This window comes from Vanessa atalanta, chromosome 11, assembly GCF_905147765.1.
Source record: "Vanessa atalanta chromosome 11, ilVanAtal1.2, whole genome shotgun sequence".
In the NCBI taxonomy this organism is placed as follows: Eukaryota; Metazoa; Arthropoda; class Insecta; order Lepidoptera; family Nymphalidae; genus Vanessa; species Vanessa atalanta.
Window position 1 is genome coordinate 623,912 of NC_061881.1, and position 27,543 is coordinate 651,454.

At 32.4% G+C, this 27,543-nt stretch overlaps 1 protein-coding gene across 1 annotated transcript; it reads left to right on the top strand.

Moving 5' to 3' along the window:
- Nucleotides 1–26,729, top strand: LOC125067297 (transmembrane protease serine 12-like). The gene is made up of 6 exons (XM_047675805.1): nt 1–232; nt 20,509–20,618; nt 22,284–22,390; nt 23,263–23,402; nt 23,538–24,241; nt 25,032–26,729. Exons 1-6 carry the CDS (start codon nt 148–150, stop codon nt 25,191–25,193), a joined length of 1,308 nt encoding a protein of 435 aa, XP_047531761.1. The 5' UTR covers nt 1–147; the 3' UTR covers nt 25,194–26,729.
- The last annotated feature ends 814 nt before the right edge of the window (nt 26,730–27,543 follow it).

A 27,543-nucleotide genomic window follows, 5' to 3' on the forward strand; every position in this document is an offset into this window, starting at 1 on the left:
ACTGCGGACGTTACTTGCGTCTTTTCGCGCGCAAAAGAAAAAAAATAACACAAACGTCAATGCGTTCGAATACTTTTACTGAAAAATCATTTGTGAATTATATACAGCTTTTTTATTGTGATTTTAAAAGACAGTGGTAGTGTTAATATGGCATTTAAGTGTTATATTCGTGTTGTTTTTATTTTGGCCGTGCTACAGTTTTTAGTAATATCACACGCGTATAGTCCGAGAGGTGAGTTTGATTTTATTAAAATGTTTTCTTCTATAAAGCAACACTGAATGGATAACTATCGATTGTTGCAAAGAGGTGAAACTGTGTTATTTCAACAATAGCACCTGGAGCGATGATTTTATTTCAAATTACGGTTGTTATCGGTTAAGGAGCCAAGCTTTCCATAGAATTTCAAAAATGTAGTTATAACATGAATTTTCTACAAAAATATGACATTTATATGAATTACCCTCATATTTATAGAAATATAATTTATTTTTTAACTAAAAATTACAAACTAAATAATTTGTCCTCGTACATAATATATATAGCATTTTAAAACAGATTGATACTTAACTTTGTACTTTTATATTGATCGTAAAAACCTAATAAGTAATATAACAGAGCGAAAGAGACATTACGATAAGTCGGCAACTGGTTTGTTTTGATAACTAAGCCTTTGAATTTCTTAAGCGTGTATTGAAAGCTGTCATATTCACAATTAAGTATATTTATTTAAGCATGAGTTACATATACATCTTATTTTGTATCTGTGTCCCTGATATTATGATTAGATTTTTTCATTTAATATAATTATGTGATATTATTATATATTCTAGTTAAACTGAGTTTTTAATCAAGGAATAATTGTCGTTATTCAATGTGGTCACAGAGCGAACCTTATAATAATAATTATACAAGTAATCGTGGTACTAAAGTTAAAAAATCGTTTTTAGGGCATGGTATACATAAGGCATTTTTAATAAAATTACTTAAGCTGTCGCGATGCAGGATACAATGAATTATTTAAAATAATCTTATTAGTAAAGCTAAAGCGATTATTGTTTCAGAACATATATCTGATAAAATGCATGGATTGAATGACTGTTGGATATCATTTAGAAGTAAAATATTTTTTGTGTGATTATTACAAAATTTTACTCAAAAAAAAAAAAAGAGTAACTACTGAGTTTGATGTCAGTTCTTGTCTGTGTAATCCACATTCCGAATCCGGTATCTCACAACTCAAAAATGCAAAAGAAAATTTACGTGTTTAATTGTCTTATGGCAGTATTTACTATTAATACTGAATATTTAAATAGGTTTCTTGAATTGTATTCTAATGTACATTAATAGTCTAAAGGCCAGGAGCAGCATTTTGGAAGTCTGCCATTTTGTAGGTACGTCCATTTGATACATTTCCAAAAACTCTCACTGATTTCCTTTTACAAAACATCGTCATCGTCTAGAAATTTTTAATATCTTTGCGTAAAACCTTTAAGCCGTGGCATATATATTGTATTGATAATAATTATTTTTCTTGGTAATATTTTTACGTTTCGACAAAGGTACACTTGCTGCGGTCACGAGCTGACTGGGAGCATTGCTCTGCTACTGCTCACTATAATCGTAATATATACGTATACTTTTTTATAGAATCAGTTTATCTAATATCTAATAATTGAGATTTGACAGGCTGTTAGTTTTGATCTGACATTCGTGAATTGACAAGAAATATTAATAACTAGTTCTAACTGCGGCTTTATTCGCGCGAAATTAATAAAACTTTACATATAGCGCACAAACCGTCACCCCCAAATTTGACCCTTCTGTGGGTGAATTAAAATAATGTCCTTCTCTGGAACTCATACTGTGACACCAAATTTCATTTAAATCGGCTCAGTGGCTGAAGCCTGAAAAACAGACAGATTTATCTTCACATTTATAATATCAGTATTGATTTGGATCAGATGTTTGTGAGATCAATAACGGGCTAAGGTTTATAGCCTAGACTTTAGACTGACAACTACATTAAGAGCGAATTCCATATATTTATAATTTTATTTCCATTATATTCTATTCGAGACATAATTCATAGTAGACTTTTCTTTTATGGATCTGTTAAAGTGTGAGCTGGACTTGTGTGTCGTGTCGTGATTCGTTAGGAGGTAGATCAGAAGCCTATTGCAGCCATATATTTGTATAAAGATTCTGACGCCTTGTGAAGTTTCTCGGACTACAACTCCAAAAGCTATAACTGTAACGATTTGAATAGCCGCAGAATACAACACAGGCAGATAAACAAAATACGTTAGTGTAGCGTGATTATTCTTTAGTCATCATAAACATAATTATGAACTGCCACTAAACATAGTAAACGAAAATCTGCGTAAAGATACAACATCTTAAAATATTTTCGAATTCGCGAATGCCAATTTTCAAAATTTTTTCACCTTGGCTCATAGTGCACGTAAATACTTAATTTGTAAAATCCACAACTATCACATTGTACTAAATCGCTATTAACCGAATCATTTAAGAAGACCAATCTATAACATAAAGTAACGTCCCCTACGGAGAGTCCTAATCCTAGGCTTAGGTTCACACTACTCTAAAAAGACTTTACAGTACGGCACGTGCAGGTATCCTTACGACCCATTCGCCTTCAAGCTTGTGATGAATTATAAGCACAGATTAAGTAAATAACGATAGGAATAAAACTTGTGATTGCTCGGATATCAAATAGATTCTACTGAGCCATCTGGGCTATTATACGATACCAATAACACACAATCCGATCCAATTAAAAAAAACTTTCACGAGTTAATAAAATAATAATATTAAATGTTTAAATTTTATAATTCAATTACGGTTATTACGAAACTTGCCTCTCTAGCGGAGGAAAGCTTTGATTTGTACGAAACAAAAAAAAGCTTAAACGATAACGCGTTTACAATGGAGACTTGACGTCAGTCGTAATAGATATCTCAATTTGCTTGTTTTCACTTTGCACCTTGATTGTAATTTTGTTAAATCAATGTGTACACTACACGTACTTTTTGATGGATAAATAAAAAACTACCGGTTCGGAAAACTGTACAGTGAACTGAGAACAACAATGGCTATTTTTATATTATATACTAATTATGAAATTAATAAATGTAATAAATTATTAAATAATATGAATTGTTTTCATTTTTAAATATTATTTAATGCAAGTGTTCCTTACGTCGTGATATTCGTAGTTCAAATCATACTATCCGAAAAGAATCAATTAAAAAAATAATGTTGTCGTTTATTTATTTTTAATTACCTAATTTTATTTGCATATTATTTACGTAATATGTAAATATAATTGTTAATGTTTTACACATTAGTCGGCCCGAAGCGGAACACACCACCGATTCACTATCGTCAGGTAGTCTTGAATCTGTATCGATTTTCAGTCATTTTTATCGAGTTTCTAAGATTGTGTCGGGTATTAGATTCACTTTCACGAACTTACTCCGACGAGGAAGCCGAGACACGTGCTGCGCGGAATTATTCTCACCGATATATATTATTTATTTGATGCGGTTAATGCTCCGTTCAAAATAATTAAACATAATTTATTTAATTCTATCTTAAATTGCTAACTTCTCTGATGTTATGAAATTATTCTTTTTTTATACATTTAGTTTAGGTTTAGCAATGAAATAAAAAAGGCAATCTTTATATAAAAAATACATTATAATTAAGAGGTTTTACTCAATAAAATATTTATAGACGATAAAAGCAAAGAATTAGTTAATGATTTTATGTAAATATGTATATCTATGTATAATTGAATTTGTAGAAAAGAGTAATTAATTACTAAGATTCTTACCTTACCTTTAACCTTTGAAACTTTAACTTAATTTAATAAACTAAAATTGCGATTCAAAAGAAATTTAATAAGGTATATTTTGATTTTGTGTCATCGTATTTGGTCATAAAGACATTCCGAACAATTAACTAAGGTTTATATAAGATAATTTTATCATTTGGTACGTTTTAGGTTGACTCTTTTACTTAATTAGGTAAATTTAACGGTCGATAAAAATAAGTCTCTACGTAGTCTGTATTAACATTCAGAACAAACAATAATACTTGTAATAAATATATCAATACATAAAATACGAATTCAATAAGTAATTTTATTGATTTATTTGTTGAAATTAACCTCGAGTGAACTTGAACGCCACTTTCACGTTTATATAGACGAGTTGTAAAATTATTTATATTGTAATGCTATTTTCTTTGTTATAGAATTAAGTATTATAAACATAATTCAATGTTACTAACAGTATTTAAAACCGGATATTTACCATGTTTTTTATTTTTATTTGGTGGAGTGGAAATAATTCAATGTTGTTTAAATACTGAGAATTTATTTAACATTCGTTATTGAAATTGTTTTTTTTTTAAGAGAGCGTATTCCACCACTCTCCAAAGCGGGTTAGTGGATACATATGCAAGTTTCCTCACGATGTTTTCTTCACCACCGAGTACGATATAAACTATAAAAACGTATTAGGCTCATGAAAATTCAGGTGCATTCCTGGGTTTGAGCCCGCAATCATCGGTTAAGATGCACGTGTTCTAACCACTGGGCCATAACTGCTTATTAAAATGTATTTTTTTTATTAAAAACGTTAGGCAGCAAACTGGCTATGTATATTTTCATAGATATCCCCGATTTATCGTTAGATATAATGAACACAACGTTTATTTTATTTAAAATCTTCTGATGACATAGTGATAATCAGTACTAATATTATAAATGCGAAATTTACTGTCTGTCCGTGGCCCTAACGGCCAAATTACTGAACCGTATTTGATGAGATTTGGTTTCACACACACTCTCTCTCTCTCTGGACAACATCACATACATTACTCTGATTCCAATGATCCCAAAACTCGCTTTTTGTTACCCAAAACTGACGACAAACATCTAAAACGCGAGCGTGACCACGGGCGTCATCTAGTTTAATATACAATACAAAGTAATTTTAATTATTTCTTATGTAATTAGTAATATAGAAGTAGCGATACAACCTTGACCGACACACTGACTTATTAAAGTGATTCCCAGCAATGAATTACGGCGTAACGGAGAGCGAGATCGAGCAGTTTTTTTTGTTTTTACGACCGTTTTCTGTTGGTGTTTTCGATTTCACTATTGTAACCGACTATTATTTATGTTTTACAAGTATTTAAAACGCTGTTTTCAATAATACGTCTTATACATATGTATAGTTTCAGAATTCAATTGAAAAACTGCACTTTCCATAAAAACAACATCAAATATTACAAATATACAACATTATTAATTATGTATTGTACTGTATTGTATTATTGTATTGTAACTAGTCGGATATCACATTAAGTATTTCGGATGCTAGATGTAAAATTTGTTTGTAATTCATACACATTAACTGAGAAGGCTCCCATTTTGACTTATCAAATTGATTCATTGAATTTATTCCAGCCCTCATTCTCGCGCATTCCTTCATAAGTAACCTTTTAAACTGACTGACAAGTTTGGAATACAAATATATTCCAAACTTTCTTTGACAAAATTGTGATACACATACATGTGTTTTACCTTATACGGACATTTTGTTTTAATAATTAATTTGAAAAATCAATTAACGGGTAATGTTTAATTTCATAAAATAACACCTGATACGTAATTAATGTAGAAAAAGCTCATTAGTTTTCTATGTTGTCTTGGGTCTGGGTGTTTGTGGTACCGTCGTTACTTCTGATTTGCCATAACACAAGTGCTTTAGCTACTTACATTGGGATTAGAATGTATGTGATGTTGTTCAATATATATATATTTATATAATATAATATTGGTTAGGTTACAATATCAAAAATTATAAAATTAAACTTTTCAAAATTGAGGTGCACGAGTTGTGCGATCAATGTAAGGAAAAATGAGTGTGTTTGTATATTTAGCGAAACGGTTAATGTGTGATAAATAACTCAGACAAGATCACCCACTTATCTACAAAAATGTCCTTACACTATTCCCTTAAGAGAAAAGCTATTTAGAAATGTACTAAACTTATCTTTAATATAAGTTTAGTACATTTCTGAATTTATTATTACTATACTTATATTTAATACAAGTACATCATTTAACGCATAATATAATACAAGAAAGAACCTAAATAGTATGGGATACGTTTTTTGCAAATAGATCAGTTATCAACCGTAACGTTGACAGCTGATCGTTATACAATGAAATGACATTCGCTCGCTGTTTTCCTCTTATCATTTACTAGCTGAAACTGCGGCTATACCCGCGCGAAATTCATAAAACACAAACTTCCAACCTTTTTACCCCCTTAGGGCTGAAGTGTCGTAGTTGTCGTAGTGTCGTAGGTAGGTTCCTTACACTTTAGCCCTGTAAGGAACCTACCTACCATATTTCAAGTTTGTAGGTGTTATGGTTTCTGAGATTTCGTGATTAGTCAGTCAGTATTTAACTATTAAAGAGATTATAGTATAAATATTTTCTTTAATGAAGTTGTAATACATAATATCACCGGAAGGAAAATAGATTACGTCGTATATATCAAGATATAGTTTCAATTCCGTCATCTGACTGTAATACAAGCCTGGGCTTTCACTTTAAGGTCGCCGGTTCGATGCCTGGCGGTAGTGGTGACTGCAATCGAAGCGGCAAATTAAGATAGCGTTGATTGTGATTTTATTGTTATTTATTTATTTCTCGTTTCTGTTTATTTTACAATTGATTTCTTCGTTATAGTTTTTCATTTGTAGAATGATTTTTATATAGATTTTAATTTTTAGTTTAATCTGGTATAGCTCTCTTATTTGAAATAAGCTTAACAGTATATGAATGACTAAAAGATATACCGAATATGAAATTGGACCATTAACTTTTTTAACACTCTCATTGCTGGCTTTTAGCTAGCTTGTGTGGCTTTGGGGCCAATATTTCTCAGTAGAGGTAGTAGTAGGCCTGGAGTGATAGTTCCTGTGCCTCTGCCGAGCTTCTTCCCAGTCGTCTCAGATTTACCATCTTCCCAGATTTTTGGAGTTGTACTATGTATTTCGTTCGAGATAAACATTTTTATATCGGTTGTACATACTGAAAACGTTGTTACTTTACATTGAAGTTAACGGTCCACGGGTGCTCGAGACCCTACTCGAAAATTTAGAATGAATTATAATTTAGTTTTGGAAGTAATAAGCAAATTATTAGTTTAGTTACGAATTGTACTTCTTATACATCTAAAAGTGTTAACTTCATAAGCATAACACTCCTTAACCGCTTTGTATCTGGATAAATAATACCCAATTAAGTAAGCCGCGGAAGTTTTGAGATTGCACAACTCTATGTCCCTTTTATATTTAATGATTATTCAATTGATGTCCGAGTTACGTAACAGCAAAGCACGGGTTCCGTACACCACGTGCGTCTTAGAATGCATTTAGCTTATGGTGCAAAGTTATAGGCGTTTTTAAGCGTATAGGTTTTTTTTTCATAAATGATTTTATAGTTTATTGTACAACAAAAGTGTAAAAATATATACAAGATAAATAAAAAAGGCAGTTTGATCGTTAAGAGAGCAATATCTTCGAGACAACCTTGGGAAAAAGGACATAAGTTTGATAATGGTATTCTTTTAAATAAAAATTATTTGTAAAACTCTTAATTTACTATATAAACTAGATCGTGTGTATCTTATAATTATTTAATAATAATATATGTGAAGTACTATAGAAGAGCAACGTCTTTAGACGCAAGTAGGAGAAGCAGACGCAACTATAGGTAACTAAGTGAATTGTTTTCAACTTTTATATTTAACCAGACTATTAAATAAATACTAATTTTATTAAACGTAAATTCCAACTCAGTATTTAACACTAGTGTAACTAAAAATTAAATTAAATGCATTAACTAAATACCTAATATTTTCTCTAACAAATGTATCTGTTGACGAATAAAGCTCAGTACACACTCTGAATCTGTTTATAGAAATTGTAAAATCACAATACGTTTTTACAGCATCAATAAACTTTATTCAAGTAGACTTTCATAAGGCTTTCATAGCGTCTAATAAAGAAATAAATGTTGTGAAACTAATAAATCCACTTAAATGATTGTACATCGCTTTTAACTTGTACTACGATTACGTCATACATTATTATTGGTATGTCGGACTCGTGGACGAATCAGATTGTTGCATCACAAACCCTTCGCGTTGAAAGGTTTTTGAACGGATGACTTGTGGTTTTTCTTGCAGCTTTATTTGTGTATAAAAGTAATAAATAATAATCTCTGGGCACAAAGGCTCCCTTTTCTCCTATAAAGAGATTGCAGCGTATACCACACTGTTGCGACACGAGTTTTAAACATACGTAGCTAAATAACCACACATGGAGGAGATATTTCTGCATTTCGTATCGGTTGTTCTAGGTACATGTTCCGGTAGCTCTATTTTAATTCAAAAGTGCTTTATGAGCCTATTTGAATAAAGAATACTTTGACCTTTGATCGATTATCGAGGTTTGATCGATTATATAAAACCCATATATGTAAATATTCTGATCCTCTGCCCAAAGATTGCCTGGAAGAGATCGCTGCTTAGCGATAAGGCCTGTTGCACCTCATGCAACTTTTGTATAACAAAATTTTAATTTTTAGTTTTAAGTTTGGGTGCGATAAATAAATAAATTAAGCTCATGGTGGCTCAGTAAATATGTGGTTGAAATCCATGATGCTGAGTGTAAGGCACACTGGTACTGTAAGAAAAATAAAACAATTCCTAAGCCGTCATTGAATATTTATAATGACACCGAGTCAACCTCCATAGACATCGGAACACAGCAACATAAAATAATGCTATACTTGATCAAAAATATAGGTTATTTTTGTGGTTAGAACGCGTGCATCTTAACCGATGATTACGGGTTCAAACCCAGGCAAGAACCACAGAATTTTCATGTGCTTAATTTGTGTTTATAACTCATCTCGTGCTCGGCGGTGAAGGAAAACATCGTGAGGAAACCTGCATGTGTATAATTTCAACGAAATTCTGCCACATGTATATTCCACCAACCCGCATTGGAGCAGCGTGGTGGAAATATGCTCCAAACCTTCTCCTCAAAGGGAGAGGAGGCCTTAGCCCAGCGGTGGGAAATTTACAAGCTGCTAATGTAATGTAAAAAAAATGTCTAGACTTGACATATGTAGCAATTACAAACAATACCACATAATGTTATCCTCAGACCTCAGTTAGACCTCAGTTGTTATAGAACAGTTTTCGTTTCACGCGGCAACAGTAGTAACGTAATCAGTGTCGCGTCAATGAAAGTAAAAGGTGCTAGGTTCGATGCCACAAGGAACCGACTGTTTTCCAATCACGTCCAACGCACAGGAGTCGATCGTCATAATTTGATTTTAATGTATTCTACGACGTTGTGTAAATTAAATGTACGACTGTTGTATTACTTGACGTGATTACTTCCGGAATGTCTATGTGTTTGTTGTTACGTTATATGTTCCGGATACAACGTAAACGATCGATTTTATTAAAGCGGACGGCTTTATTGATAATTAGAACTTTTAGATTAACTTATTGGAATAGCTGATTGCTTTCATTTAATACTATTGTTTACAATTAGAATTCCATTTAAAAAAACGTAAGTGGAACACGACTGCGATTGAGATAAAAGTTGGGACTGATTGTTTTTGAATCTTCATGTACCGCTAAGAAATTATATATTTAAACAATTCTTAAGACGGAATTCTTGGTAAGAATTCCGTCGAGCCACAGGGTCAAGAGAGCACCGAGCGGTGCCGATATGTTGTAATGTGCTGATATGTTGTAGCTTATCCGAACCGGTGGTAGCTTTACTTTAAATAGTTTGTTAAATGACGATTCAAAAGTGCTTATAAAAGCCTACTTGAATAAAGTATATTTTGATTTGATTTGATTCGATTTGAATCTAGAATGGTCATCACAGAGGTTTCAGTGGGTAAGAATCCAATCCCAATCCCTAGAACCTGGCTATTTTTCGAACATTTCTCCCAGGAGTAAATTGACGCGACTTGAACTTTCCGACAATGTACTATTAAAGTAAAAAAAGCCGTGTATGTATCACATCCGATAATTGTTTACCATAAAGTTACAACCGGTACCACAAAGCAAAAAATATAAACACATATAATATCTTACACATATAGCCGAAAGGGTCCACCACCACTGAATTTTCATAATTAGTATTTATAATCTCGTGGTTGGGGGGAGAGGAAAAGATCACAAGTAATTTGCATGTGTCGGATGAAATTGTTACACATGTACATGCTCCAAACAACATACTTGAATTAGCTTCAAACACTCAAATTACTTGTGATACAAATGCAATAATTGTTCCACAAACCAGTACACTCGTGAAATAAGTTGTAACAATGAAAGCAATCGATCCAAGAATGGCATTCAATTCTCTCGTTAGAAGAATTGTTAAAGCAATTATAGTATTGATATTGACCGATAATATCGAACAGTAGCCCGACAACTCGACTAATTGCTATCGAGATCAGCTTGATAAGAGTAGGAGAAAGGAAAGTGGCTGCATATTTGAGCTGAATGATAAAAAACTTGGGATTCAAATCTTACCGACGAATACGATCCAAAAGATACACTGAGAGGTTTGGAGGAAATATAAGAGTAATAAAGTATTTATAAGAACTAACGTGCTTTCTGATATACATATGGAAGTCTAAAATTGTCAAGCAACGCTACTGATAATTTTATTTACCAAAACAGGGATTTACCCACTAGACATAAGCTGTTATTAAATATGACTAAAATAAAATAAAAATAACAACTAACATTCTGACGTATTCTAAACTGTACTAATTTATTAAAAAATGTAGATGATCATTATCGTTACTAGCATCAATTTACTCTAGGTGATACGGACATAATTTCCTCAACATTTACCTCCTCTGAGATATTGTTGATTTCTCCGAACCATCCTTACATCATTCTTCCTCCGTCTTTTTCCGTTTCTTGGGTTTGGGTTCAAGTGGATTAGTTTATAATACGAGATGATTTTTCTGTATATTCATTGTTTTTATAAATACTTAATTAATTTATAAATCGTAAGAACACTTTAAAAATAAATGCTCACTTAGTACTATTTAAATATTTTTTTCTAAATATAATTACAGAGTAAATTCTAACTCAATAGCTTGAAAGAAGCTAATGACAAGTAATATTGTGAGAATTCTGAAAGCACTTCAAAGGGTCCGAAACTAAATGATGACGAAATCCATCAAGATCTCATCAGCTCTAATGCGGACTTTCACTTCTATTCTTTGAATTATGCAATGAAGATTCTAATTATATGCTGGCAGGTCCTAAAGAAATACTTTGGATAATGCCGGACGGAGACAGAAGCTTAGTATTTATGATTATTTCCTTATACATAAAGAAGTAAAAAAAACCTACCGTATTCTCTAATAACTGCAATCCTGAAATTTCGATCGTTTAGCTGCTTGAAACGAGCTTAATAAACTAATAAACTCAATTCAAAAATATAGATAGAGTTGTATTTTTCTGAATGTATAAATTTACAATATGTGTGTCGTGTTTTGAAAGATTAAATAAAAAAGCTTCCCCAAAATGTGTTTGAGGGTCAAGTTAACCACGTGGAAAGTCAATTACGCAAGTGGAAAGTCAGTGATCCTTACTCTTATTTGAACCTGCGATTTTCGGTTAAAACTCACCGGGCCATCACAAATGTTACATTCATCTGCTATATGCAATTTATAGTTATCTTCACAATCGAACCCGCATCGTTAGATCTCAATACCACAGTTTATCAATATATCAATCAAACTTCAATTCTTATCGGAAACATCTTAATTGGCGTTCTGTCCGTCTGTCAAGGAGGAATTCTTATTGAGCAACCGAAATTTCCGGACGACCGAATGTTCTGCAGACAAAAGAACTTAACAAATCGGTATGAATAGTTCTCTTTATTGTATAAATAAAAAATATACATCGAAATAATTATACTTTACTGAAGTATATCGTTGTACACTTTTGAATGGTAATTTTACAAGTATAAATTAAAACTACCACCGATTCGGAATCTAAATTCTATTCACTGATAAGGAACTAGTAGTTTCTTTTTCGACCAATGATATTACGTATATCATTCCTTTATAATAAATCTACCAATCAAAATTATGATTTTTTAACTCGCCAGGCAAAAAGAAACTCAGTTCTTAATTGATTCTCTAATGGGTAATAAATTAGCTATTGTTACGAAGCAAACCGATCATTTTTCTAAAATGTGTGTATACTCTTTCAAGTTCGTGACCTTAAATGACCTTTCTCATGAGTGAAATCTACTTCAGAGGTTCAAATAAAATTTAAATTGCCCATAACACTTACAAAATACTTTAAAAATATATGAAACTGTCGTTCTTGTTAAAATAAAAGACATTTGATGTTGAATGTGTTTTCTTGTCCGCTCAAAATCTTAAATGATTATTGGCTTAAAATTTTACTGTACCAACAAACTCCTCATTCCGCGTAATTTTCGCAAAAACGTCCGCAAAGTTTTAGTTTCACATAGTACTCAAAATATAGACTGCGTGACATTTATGTAATTACATACATGGAAATACATTTTTAAGTTACCTAATGTATGTCTGTTTGTCGTCATGTCTTTACAGTCGTCTACGTTGAAAAATAAAATAGTCATTATATCACTGTTCGCTTTCCTAAAAAAGATATAATAAATTAACATTTATTTTATTACAACTTTTTTCATTCAATATTTTTATCAAATCATCGTATATGAAGTCAGGTGTAACGTGAAGTAATCTGGTACCGGAAGTAGTAAATCACCAGTGATTACTGCCACGATCGTAATACCATTGTGTAATTCTGACCGCGAAATTACGTGTTATATGTACACCGGTAATAATAGTAATAACTGAGAAGAAAGCTTCGAAATTGTAACGAATTTATATACGAAAAAACCCAGACCTCGAAATGAGAGAATTTAATGTCAAAACTTCAAAGCAAATACTGATCTACCATTGGTGTAAACAAGGTTTTTTTTTTATTTATTTTGGCGGACGGATACAGGTGTAAACTAATTTAGCATTCATGTATATAATTAAAATAAAATATTGTATAAGTCTATAAACAATCGTAAACCATTAATATGTTGATATATTTTTTTAAAGTAATATACGATTACTAGGCGGATGGTCAAATGGGCCACCCGAGACATCTAAGTGGTTTCCAACATACATCGGCGCTGTAAGAATTAAACTCAAACTCAAACTCCTTTATTAAATATAGAAGCATTTCACTTACTTATTGATAGTCAAATGAAACACTACCATCGGTTCGGAAAAGAAAACACCCCGACCTGAGAAGAACCGGCGAAAGAAACTCAGCGGATCTTTTTTTTTGTCTATTTTATTTTTTACACAATTGAGTATGACTAGAAATAACCAGGAGGCGATCGTTTCATTCCCAAGGTGAAAGTAAAGTTTAGTAACTATTCCTTAAATCGCCAATGCGGCGGCAAAGTTTGGAAGCTAAGATGATTTTCCCCTGTGCTATGTTACTGGCTCACTCACCCTTCAAACTTAACATACACTCTTTAGTGAGTTATTTTGCGCACGCGCGTGAAAGGTCATAGGCCCAAAAAATATAAAGCCTCTTTCTTAGTTACTATACAATACAATTTATATTCTATACAGAATCATATCCCGATTCTATATTATAGCATTTATAATAATTATTTATCTTTTTATTCTTTACATATATATTTATTTGTGTAAGTTGATTACGGTAGGTAGTCGTGTTTTATTCGTTACTTGATAAAATAGAAATTAAACCGCTGTAAAGTAAATTATGTAGAGTTCACTTTGTGCTAGAAGAAATTATTACTATAAGTAACCAACAGCATTATCTAAATTCATTTTTTATCTGTGATAATAAAATGTTAATATACTAGACTAGGAAATAACGTAATAACAAATTTGGTTTGTATGTATACATAACATGTATATTTCCACCAAGATATAAAACGGTGTTATTGTTATACTTTTGTTTTGGTAAGTTAGTATCTGTTAAGTATATAAAAATAATATCTATGATCAAGATCAATAATATATTGTTATTCTATCTGAAAACATCTTAATAAACAAATTTATGCAAACCTTTCATTCGTAAGACATACATATTATAAACGTGTATTATTGATATTGAAAACATATTTATTAATAAAAATATATATACAATTTACCAGCGTCCAGAGACATTAGCACTGTAAGAAATATTATCCATTCCTAACTACGGCTATTCGCCGCCAACCTTAAGAAGATATTGTATCCCTCGTGTCTGTAGGTATATTCGTTTGCTACCAGCTGAACACTTCAATAGTTATATTATAGAGCATAAATGTGACGTTCTAAGTACGTTATGAATACATCCTTATAGTACGAGGACAGCAATCTGACCTGACTGGAAGAAAACCACCAGACGAAGAACAATAATGTAATAAAGAATCGATGGTGTTCAAAACTATCGTTACATAATGGTGATTTTACCATAAAGAAAGCAAGTTACGTCATCTTAAACGTAATCCACATTAATGACTTTTACAAAAAGTACAAAAATGACGCGAGCCCACCGCTTTTTCTTCGCAATTCGGCGACAATGGACAAAATAAACTAAGACGAATTACAAGTGAATATTGATACTATATGCTCACGTATTCAGTCAGCTTGTTCAAAAGTGTGCTATAGAAACTACTTATAAACGTAATTACAGGATAATATATAATTTTATTGATGGAATTAAAAAGGTATTGATTACTAGTGTTGTCGATCGGTTCATCTTTAGTCGATATCGAGTAATTCTGAAGCATTTGTAATTAATTTTATTTAATTCTTTAACATGGCGATTTAAAGTGCTTATAGAACCAAATATTTTTTTATAAAATTGTTGTTCCTGATTGACTATCAATGCGTAGCAAAAACTATTGTTAAGAGAGTTTAAATTTAGAACATAAGTTTATTTTATAACGGAAGCAATCGCTATTAAAGGCTTTAGTAATTTATATAAATTATAATCGAATGAACTCGAGACGGTCAGCTTGATAATTCATATATTGCTTTGATTTGATCGTTTTAATCCAAATATAATAGAATAAGGAATTAGCATTAGCATTAGCAGCCTGTAAATTTCCCACTGCTGGGCTAAAGGCCTCCTCTCGATTTGAGGAGAAGGTTTGGAGCATATTCCACCACGCATAAGGAATAAGGAATGGCAATGGTTAATGATGTAATGATTTATGTATTGTTCCACAAACAAAGTAATATTGTAACTAAAATAATTTATAGCGCCCTTTCAGAGTGTATCTTTGATTGGTATGATAATAAATAAACGACTCATATAAACTGTGACCGGTTATTTTTTAAGCTTGCTTTTTATTATAGCGAGTTAATCTTGATAAGTAATACGATAATCGCGAAGAGGAACAATTTCTTCGTATATATTTTTCATATAACTCAACAGAATTGCGTAGAACTCAGAGACTCTGATTCTGACTTAATTTGTAAAATAATTTATAAATTATATACTTAAAACTTTATTGTGAAATGTTTGGTGAAAACGGAATGAAATGATGAATAAGAAAAAGTATTACATATTAAGTAATGCTGAATATCCATTTCGTATTTATCTGTAACATATAGATAAACATATATCAATTTACGTAATGGTACAAGTGTCAACTAAGCTGCTACACCATGGCAATCTTAACACCTTACTGACACTAAGCACAGAGCGACATTGATTAATATTATTCTGGAAATGGCAATGAAAAGCATCGCATATAAATCAATAAGTCTTACTAGATAAGAACCGTGACAGAACAGTCTGCAAATTTTCCACGGATAAGGCTGGTCTAATCGAGTTTTCAGGAGAAGGCTTGGAGCTTAGTCCGCCACGCTTCTCCGCTTTTTACTAATTTTAAATCATGTTACAAACAACACACGAGCAAGTCTTATTAAAATAAAAGTTCATATACTTAATAAAAATATAGCATTCGTTACTTTTCAAGCGCAATTGATAATAAGTTAATAAAAATTTATTATATTTAATTCATTACCGATGGTGAAAAATCTCTTGCCTGTACTTTTCGGTAGAATGCACATTCTACTACAAGTATATTTAGAACCAGTGGTAGTTATATATTAAATTTAATCTTGTTAAATAACGATTAAAAAGTTCTGATAAGGGTTTCATCAATACTTTTAAAATAAGGTCAAATAGTCTGGACTGTTCAACGAATAGTATTATGAGAGTTGAAATTCCAAGCAAGGATTTTCGGAAACTTTCAGGGGTAAAATAAGAGGGATAATTTATAAACATTTCAGCGGAATAAAGGATCAAGTAGTTATTGATAATTTTATAATTGAATCACTGTCTGCAACAGCACAGACCACGAAATGAACTACAAACATTTTAAAACTAATGTTAGGTTAGGTTACACAGGCTATATAATATGCTCTATAATTAGTATCTTTGACACATCCGACACGATAACACTTCCATCGTACTTTCTGTTCCGCGTAACGCCGTCTCGTTACATCGTTGACGTAACTCTTCATAAATTATTCATGACAGAACAATTACTCAATTAGGTATGTAACAGTGAATACTTAAAGTATTACCATAAAGTTAAACAGTTTTTTTTTAAATGTTTTTTTTTTATGAATGATGATATGAAAGAGCAAACGTATAATGCCTAAATGTTTTTTTGTTTTTAATATACATAAGCTTATATTGTTCGTCGTAGAAGTCTTTGTGGAAGCCGCTCATTAGTATTCTGCACGTTAACTTGAACACATTAAAATATTTTCTGCTTTAAATGATCCAATAAGTAAGATTCAATAGTTAACAACCACTCTGTGGAACCAGCTTTCGCCGGCGGTTTTTCCGAACCGATACGACTTGGGAACCTTCAAGAAAAGAGCGTACTTATTTCTTTAAGGCCGGCAGCGCACCTGTAGCCTCCCTGGTGTTGCAGATGTCCATGGGCGGTAGTAATCACTTTCCATCAGATGAGCCTCCTGCTCGTTTGCCCGCTATAACATAAAAAAAAACTTCATCCATTGTGAATGTCTATGGACAGTATGGTCTATGAAGTTGTTTTTTAAATAGAGAATTTATTTATTTATTTATTTATTTATTTATTTATTTATTATGTTTTGCTAGCGGATGTTACATAAATTACACACCAATGAAATCATGTACAAAATAAGATACATTATGTACACCCATTCAAAAGCAAAAACTGCATGCATAGCGTTCTTGCTCCGATTACAATTATATAATTAAATATTAAAGTGCTTGATTAACATTAAGTAACAATATTTCGACATTTAAAGGAGAAAAAAAAAAAAAAAGAAAAGTGAAGAACAGAAATAACAAAAACCACATTACAAAGTACTATAAGTTTACATATTTACATTTATATGCTATTGTAACATTCTTTCTGTAATAACTTTACGGAAAGTCTTAGGTGAGTCCGTACTGATATCGAGCAAATCACTAAGCCCATTGTATAGTTTACACAAACGTGGTAGTATTGAGTTTTGAGCAAAGAATTAAAAAAACAACACTGTATCCTGTTTGTAATGTGTACTATAGTAGAGTTTTGTATAATCTATGTAAGTGGATAGATAAAGGGGTCATCTGATGGTAAGTGTTTATTTTCGTTGGAAGAAATATTCACCATTCCTTACACAACTAATGCTCCACCAACCTTGGGAGCTAAGACGTTATGTCACCTGTGCATTTATACTGGGCTCTCAGCCTCCAAACCCAAAGAATATGTAAAATATTCTAAGGTTCGTTTGATTTTACTCCTTGTTTGATCGAAATAGCTTACGAACTAGCCCAACATGCCTTGTGACGTAAATTGCTATGATCTTCGAACGATACTGGCTTACGAACTAAGCAAAGCGTAGCGAATTGACTCATAATTACATTACCATTAAAGTCTAAATAGAATATCATCTTGTAATCATTATGATCTAAATAATTTATGTAAATATAAAATGAATTAATTACGTTTATCAGGACGTAATAGACATAAATAAGGTATGTAGTTATAAATAAGTATGTATTCGTATCGTATTATTACGATGTCAATAATTCACGAAGACGGTGAAAGTCTATGTTGACAGTTATATATTCGTTTCTACTGTATACTATGACCACTTCCTGCTACCCGTGTTTGCTCGCGTGGGTGATATGTAAACTAATATACATAATGAGAGCCGAGGCCCAGTGGTAACATTTATGAATGTTAATTGTAAATTGCGGTTTCCTCGGACATCTACACTGAAGTTTTGAGTGTTTTAGTTGTGTTAATATATAATTTATTACTTTAATTCGGTTACGTTAGCAGCCTGTAAATTTTCCACGGCTAGGCTAACGGCCTCCTCTCCCTCTGAGGAGAAAGTTTGGAGCATATTCCACCACGCTGCTCCAATACGGGTTGGTGGAATACACATGTGCAATTTCGTTGAAATTAGACTCATGCAGGTTTGCTCACGATGTTTTCCTTCACCGCTGAGCACGAGATGAATTATAAACACAAATTTAGTACATGAAAATTTAGTGGTGCTTGCCTGGGTTTGAACCCGAAATCATCGGTTAAGATGCACGCGTTCTAACCACTGGGCCATCTCGGCTCATGCTTTAATTCGGTTGGAGTAGGATAATGAAATTGTTCCAATAAATTTCTAAAGCCATTTTTTTTTAGTGATATATATTGACAAGCGATAAGCAAGAGTGTTTTGTATACAAAATTATTATTTAGTTTTTTATTGCGAGACATATGTTATATTACGACCATATATTCGATTTTCGAGACCTCGCTGACGTCAGGTTCAACGTAGAAAATTGACAGTCGCGCGCGCGCGATAAATAAGGCGCGCGGAAGTCCCAGTCAGCTCGTGACAGGTGCAACTTCAGGATGTCGGTCGTTAATATTAGCAACTCATATAGTTAATCTATAAATGTGTACTATAAAAAGTCCTTTACAGATAGTCATTTTATATAGAGTAAATTTGACTGCCTCGTTGGTCTATAAGGCACGCGGCCTTATAGCCCCTATCCCGAAAAGGCAAGTTGTCTGACAGCACGTAACGTAGTTGTTTTAAATACCCTTATCGGATTATTAGGACCAGGGAATAAAGAGTACTACCAACATATCTGCTATCTTAAAGGAACTGCAATAATTAACGACTCAAACATAATATATATCTCAAATAATCTAAGACGGATATAGCATTTAGGAAGTTGATAAAACTTAACACTTATTACAATAACATAAAACCGCTAAGCGTGAATCGCGTGACCGAAGTGTTCCGTGGTACTAGAAATTATCTAATGCAGATACTATGCGTTAATAATGTAATGACAGTTTTTCTTGTTAATGATATACACATTACGATAGCTAATAGATCAGCGCTTATATACTGCATTGAGGTTTTAGGGTTCCTTGAATAACAAGGTTGTTATATGACGGCCTAGTGGTTAGAAGACGTCAATTTTAAACGATGATTGTGTCAGGAGTGGGCCTTAAGTTTAGGGGGCCCTGGGCTAAAACTACTTAGGGGCCCACCTAAGACATATCTGACCGTAGACTTAAATTAAATTAATTGAATGGGTTTGATTAATTGCAGGGCTGCAAACCATACGATCTGTTTAATTTAAAACAGTTATGGATTCTTTCGAATTAACGTCTATTTTTGACTTTGACTTGACTTAGCTGCCCCCCCCATGAATCCACGGGGCCCTGGGCTGAAGCCCAAAAAGCCATATGCTAGATCCGATCCTGGATTGTGTGTTTGATTTGTGTTTATAATTAATCTCGAACTCGGTAAAGGAGAACATCGTGAAGAAACCTGTAAATAGAGGATAAGAATCTGCCACGTATATATATCACCTATGGACTATACATGTATACTGTGTTTTTAGGATCGTGAGATACTTGCATTTACTCCCGGCTTTTGAAACGCTGATTTTATGTGTAATAATTTGTGGTCATAAAAAAAGTCCTTCCTTACCTTTATTGTCAAAATTAAATATATACGGAACTATCTTAGCATAGCTTCGAATCGCACCTGGAATGTTTTTATTAATGCAGTGACGCGTTGTAAGATGTGTTCCGTACTTACATTGCGTGCGTTTTTATTACAATTTAAACGCTAAATGCGTAAAACGATTTTGTTTATTAAACATTAGGTTAAAAAATGTATCATTGGACGTTATGACGTCATTATAAATTAAAATGGCGGCTAATATCCTCATAAATGCCGTGCAAAACACTATGGTTTATTTTAATACCCAAGAAATTAATTCATATTTTTTATAAGAATATAATATTTGTTTCAGAATGTGGTGTTCCTCTGAGGAGGCACACGAGGCAGCCGCGCGAGCGTTCAGCAGGGCAGCTCCGAATTATCAAGGGGAGGGAATCGAAGCGCGGCGCTTGGCCGTGGCAGGTTGGAATTTTTTTTGTAGTTCTTTTTATACCTTAAAAGAACTCCTTCCTTTAAGAAGAATAACACTTATATTAATCGGCATATATAATAGAGCTGAGGGGTTTTATTATTATTATTATTGGACGCATTAATTCCTGAAACTACCCCTCGGATTGCAAAAAATCCTGTTGCCTATATAACATATAACTTAAGAATTGAACAATCAAATGTGATTGTCCAATTATTGAAGATTGTCATATAGGCTATTCGTTATCACGCTAAGGCCCTTTGGGCAAAGCAGGGACGTTTAGCGTGAGTAAAACTGCGTAGGGCAGTTATTTTATGCTTATAATATAAATACCTACAACTACCTCCTACTATTTTGATTCTTAACTCTGCACTGACCTTGAAATTTATTAAATTATAAGTGTTGTAAGTTACGATTCAATCCCGTGATAATTAATATATTACAAAAAAATATGATTTTCCATAAGATCGTGTTAAAAACACCAAACATGCATGCAACATAGATTGAAGGCACAACACTCCTTTTGAAATATGGCATCCTTGTCTCACATTCACTCACATTTCACTCACATTCAAAAAAATGTCAAATGGTTTTGTATTTTTGAAAAACGTTGCAACGTTTGCCGAGGCTTCTGCACAGAAAAATAGTATTTTTTGTGAAATTTTAATCATACTTTTTATATATTTAATAGCGGTAATGTGTTCGAATTTCTTGACAATAATAATAATAGCTTTAATTAAATAAGCCTTTTATTGACATTCATGAATCTTAATTGTTATTTTAGTATTTTTATCATTTAAGTATTTATTGTGTTATTCCGCAAATTTAATTAATATTACACTACACTGTACATTAAGCTAAGGCAATACTTACGACCAGACAACAATTTGTATTGAACTTCATTATTTGTATTGAACATGGAAATTAATGGGTAAATCAGTTGCATTACTAATTTATTTGGTTTAATCCATTGATGTTATGTAAGTAATACAAATCCTTGGTACCCTTTAATGCTTTCCAATATGACATCTACAATGTTATGTCTCTTGAACTTCACTTCATGTCTCCGTCACCCTACTAAAATCGGACCTCTAGGCGTTATAGTCCCCCTCCAACGTCAACGGCATTTCACTCTTCATCCTGCGTGCATATGAAGCGAAAAGTACTTCCGGCGTCTGTGATTTCAAGCCACCCAGTAAAAAAGAAATATTCTGTAATTATACTGGACATAGTAATACATAGTCATATACAGATATACAGTTTGTGGTAGTAGAAAAAGTAGAGACTTAACACCAGTTGAAAGATTAATTACATACGCATGCTTTAACTTTATAAATGATCCGGCTTTTGGCTGAAGCGTGTGTCTGATCATTCAGGATACATTGTGATTGTATGAAAGAACCGTTATCATATTTGTCTAATTATGTGAATTGGTAGGGCCATATATATAGTCCTTTATATACCATATGACTACCATACGTTGGACGTTAGTTGAAAAATTACATAATGTCTTGTTTTTTTGAAGGTCTAATTTTATACGTAAGGCCGATGGAAATTAAGTACAGATAGGAATTACTACAAAATGTATAACATTTACAGGGTCATGGTACTCAAAGTATGCCACTTTACAGGGTCCAAATGTATTTCGTATGTTTCAGGTTTCTCTCCAACTGCTTCACCCGAACTACGGTCTCATAGGGCACTGGTGTGGAGGAGTTCTGATCCATCCGCAATGGCTATTAACGACCGCACACTGCATCCATAAGTAATATTCAATTTGTTGGTACTTGCGTTAAGATTTCGCCTCTGCACTCAGTTATTGTATTTCAGTTATCTTTTTTATAACTGCAAATCGATAATTAGTCCTATATCTTCTTTATTAACACGATAATTTTGAGCCTTTTTTTTTTTAATTTCCTGTTATTATTATTTGTAATGACTTTGATACTTAATATCGACAATATTTACGAAATATACAGGAAGAAAAGCAGTGGCGTAGCTAGGTGGGTTAGGGCCCCGGAGCATAGAAAAAGAATCGGGCCCTCGCCCCCTCTTTAACATATATTGGCATTCAGAATTATAGATAGTAATAAGAATAGGATACAGGATACAGTGAGTTGAACATATCGTTAGTAAATTAAATCCATACTTCATCTCTATTCAAAGCTTAGGTTAGAGGGCTCAGCTCAGCTCAGGGGCCCTGGTGCACTGCACCACCTGGCCCTACGATAGCTACGCCACTGAAGAAAAGTATGTTGTGTAATTATTCCATTAGCGCCTGCCATTTTTTTTATAGCATTTTGGTTGTTTGAAGTCTTTGAAATATTTTAACACTCAATTTGTGTCAACAAAGCACAAGTACCTTTTCCTTTGTAAGGAATGAGATTCTAGCATATTACACTACTCCACCACGAATAAGCGGATACATATAAAATGTAATTTCACCCGACAAACGAAATACTTTTTTAAGGTTTGTCTTTGAATACGAGATAAATTAAAAACAGTAGAGAGATACTTAGTCTTAGAACTGAATTCATCATTTAAGATTCGTCTATTGAGCGATTTGGCATCGTTAAAAGTTAAGGCGTTATTACCCCGATGTAAATATTTATATTATCTTCAATTAATTAATTTCAGTGAACTCTTCAACCTACCAGTGCCAGCTCTGTGGACTGCTGTCTTGGGCGAGTGGGATCGAGCTGAACAGCGAGGGTCTTACCTTCCTATCGAGAGGATCGTCCTCCACCAGAGGTTTCATAATTACCAGCACGATATAGGTAAATTATTTTATGAATTTAAAAACTCATTTAGTACTTTATACATTTTAACTAAGACAAGTAATATAGAAAAAAATACATTACATATAAAATATAATAGAATGATTGTCGTATATGTTAATTTTAATATTTCAGCTCTTATGAAAATGATCAAGGCAGCTGACGTCAGCGCTGGAAGTCGGATACGCACAATCTGCCTTCCTTCATACGAATTACCAATCAATCACAATACAGAAAGAAGCACATCATTCTTCAAGAAACCAGATGAAATGAGAAGAAAACCAAAACCCCCCCGACCAAATCCAGATACAGCTGTGAAATATTTGGAAAAACTCAACAATCTAACTAAAACCGTATTCTCAGGTGTAATAAATAAAAAACATAAGAACACAAGATACAACGTGAGAGTGTCAAACGAATCAAACAGACCGACGGAGAGAAAAAATGACGAAGAAATAAATGAGTATGAAACAGCAAATAAAGTCAAAGATTTAGCTTACGACAGCGCTTCGTTGGATAGCGTCGTTAAACTCATCAAAACTAAAGCCGCTAGAGATAAAATTAAAGACAGTATTAATAGAAGTGATAAAAAACTTATGTACGGCGAAGAAATAGATCCGTTTATCGATGATAATAATGGTTTAGATTTCAAAGATGAGTGCTATGCGACGGGGTGGGGACGAGAACAGACCAACGGCACTTTAACGGATGTTCTGTTGGAAGCTGAGGTGCCTGTCTTGCCGCTACAGCTTTGTAGGGATAGATATTCATTGAGTTTACCTTTGAACGATGGACATTTATGTGCTGGTAGCACAGATGGCAGTACGGGTGCTTGTGTGGTAAGTGAAAATGAAAAAATATTCCTATTAAAAAAAGGCTCTGTTTCCCATTTGTTGACAATATTTTAACCGTAAAAGTAACGGTCTTGGTCAATTCGATACATATTCATTTACATTGTTTGATACATATCGTTGAATTATTATTGATATAAAAAAATATGCGCCTATATATGATCTCGATTAATATATAGAATTTCAATACTAGATAAAATAGTTTAAACAGGTCGTATACATGGAATAAAACTTTAATGCAATAAAACCAATTATAATCAACCGTTCATTAAATAACGTTAGGAAATTAAATCTGATATTTAAAATGGGAATTTATAACATCTCGTTACGAGATAAGAATACGGCAATGAAATATTGACGTTTGATTGATATAATTCGAATGTAGTTTTGTAAGTATTTTGTTATTAATGAATGATTAATATATTTTTTTATAACCAATAACTATTATTAAATAATTATCATTAGGGGTATTTTTTTTATTTGATTTGATTCGTGAATGGTAAACGAAAGCAGGAAATCTTTAGAAATCTAGGCTTTCCACTGAATATCCACTAACCGGCACTGAAACGGCATGGTGGGGTTTCCATAAACGGCATTACTTAAGGGGATTTTCATAAAGACAAAATTTTTAAAGTGTTTTAAAATACAATTGGTATTAAGAAAGCAATGTGTTATCCTTTCCTGTATTTTGTATTCTACGCTTCACAAGTTTGAATGGAGGAATAAAAAAATATAATAAAAGAAGGAAAATTGATCACGGGTATCGTTCATATTCCAGGGCGACAGTGGGGGCCCACTCCAGTGCAGATCAGGTGGTCGCTGGGAGCTCCGAGGCTTGACATCCTTCGGCTCAGGATGTGCTAGAATGGGTGTTCCAGATGTCTACACGAATGTTGGACATTACGTATCATGGATTTACGCACATATTTATGCCAGTTGAAATTTGATCGGCATTCAACCTTCGAATTGACCACGGACATTTAGACCGAATATTTCATGAGGGTTTTTGAAGTCATTAAAAAAATCAACAGAGATGTTTTGCTCAAAACTTTAAAGTCTTTTTAATTATTAAAAAAGAGATTAAATGAAAAGATCAAAGTTAATTATGTCAATTATATGAATACCTTAAATTATCAGTATTGAGGGAATACAAATTGTTGACAAGACATGGTGCATTCATCATGGCTATAATAAAAAAAAGCTTATTTATGATATAAGTAGGCAAATGGGCACATTGGCGGCCTTTTGATTAGTGGTCATCAACGCCAACATTGGTGGGCTAATACGCCACCAACCTTGGGAATTAATATGTAATGTCTTGTGTCTGTTACACTAGCTCATTCATTATTCAAACTGGAATATAGCGCTAACACCTGGTGGTGGTACTTATCCAGACGGGCTTGCATAAAAGCCCTGCCACCAAGATTACATTTATTACTATTAGCTTAGGTGTATTATGTTCTTGTGATTTAATAGCATTTTATCAGTGGTTTAAATTTACTGTATATTTTTTATTATTTTAACACCAACGTTTCAATTCGAGGCATTTTTAAATCAGTTTAACATAAACAAGAGAATGTATTAAATATTTTATTTCTAACATAGTATACTAGCCGGAAATATCAGATGGCCCATTCAGTCTTCTTTGTAAATAACTATAAAAATAAAAATACGACACGTGCATTAATACAGTCCGCCAGTCAGCCTGGCAGTGTTAATTTTTTTTTGGCAAAAAAAATTGTAGAATATATTTTGATTATGTTAATTTTTTGCCGTAATCATTTATGTAACTGCGTTTGGTTGTAAAGTTGATTCATAGTGATTAACGTACGAACGAGACACGCAAAAAAACGAATTTGCGGTCTTTAATTTGCTTGAAATGTTAAACTGGAATTTACACAATACGATATATTTTTTTCTTACTGGATTTAATAGTCGCACGTGTAATGTTATATAGCATATTACAAGAATAAATATTACAAATTATTAACCAATAATAATAAATTATATTTATATGAACATGCTTTTATCAGTGAAACGAGTGTGAAGAGTTCTACTCCGTCATGATGATGATGTACCCGTTTGTTATATTTTCATTCGAATTACTTGTAATAAAATCAGTGAGATGATATTAGGTATACACTGATATCGATTTCAAATAAACAAAATATTCTCACGAAACTTCCTATCGTCATGTTGCAGTGTTTAATTAAATATAGTTTTTACTGTAAAGAACCAATAAAAAACTCACTATGTTAATTAAAGACAATTAAATTTATTATTTATATATAACAAGATTTAATTTTATACTTACTATGTTATTTATATAAAACTTGTGCAAATTTGTAAATACAATTCAGTAGCCTCTTGCTGAAAGGTCCAATATAAATAACCATTATTTTTTATTATCAAGGAGAAACAATGAACAGAAGTTGGTTTGTTTTAAGATATTTCATTTGGCCTATTTAAAAAATCAAAGCGCATATAAAAAAATATATAAATAAGGCATATATTCAATACAAGAAGTATTTGTACTTTATTCACATACTCTGTAATTAGAATAGTGGCCAAGAGTAACTATTGAGTTTCTTGCCGGTTCTTCTCCGTAGAATCTACTTCCGAACCGGTGTTTGCTTTACATTAAATTCAATACTGTAACATTTGCTTTTAGCGTAATATTTTTGTTAATATTTATGTTAAGTTTAGCTCAAAATTAAGCAAATTTTACTTAAAGATTTAGTTTGGTCCTTTTAGCGCCAGGCTACAGAATTAATATTGATACAACATTATGTCAAAACACCCTTATCCTACAATACAGTCCGACTGAATAGTTTTGAGTCTAATTAAAAAAATCTATTTACCTAAAACAAAAACTTCTATGATACGAAACTACTCGTGTAGTTAAAACTTCTGAGTATTATAAAATTGTAAAGCCATATCTTTATATAATGTATAAAGTTATTGTTATAATGTTTGTATTTATATAGCTTAAATAGTTACCTTTATAACTTATTAATAATTGTTGTTTATTAATGGTAAGTTTAGTTACCTTTGTAATTCATTATAAGGTAAGTTAATTTTGTAATTCATTATAAGGTAAAAATTCTATTTGTGTCGATTGATAGTTTGATTAATAATTCCTTTGTCTTAAAAAAAGAAAATGTGTAAATAGTGTATTTAATATTTTAATAGATTCTTGATTAATATATAATGAGATATTTTTCGTTTTTAAATATTCAACAGTAGAAGTGAAATGTTACCAGCGCATTGAAGTATATGGTGAGTGGTAC

Excerpts from the sequence above, each read along its gene's own strand:
- LOC125067297 (XM_047675805.1), top strand. The coding sequence starts at position 148 with ATGGCATTTAAGTGTTATATTCGTGTTGTTTTTATTTTGGCCGTGCTA. Across the intron at positions 20,619-22,283 it reads GCGGCGCTTGGCCGTGGCAG|GTTTCTCTCCAACTGCTTCA; the intron begins GTTGGAATTTTT and ends CGTATGTTTCAG. Across the intron at positions 24,242-25,031 it reads GCAGTACGGGTGCTTGTGTG|GGCGACAGTGGGGGCCCACT; the intron begins GTAAGTGAAAAT and ends TTCATATTCCAG.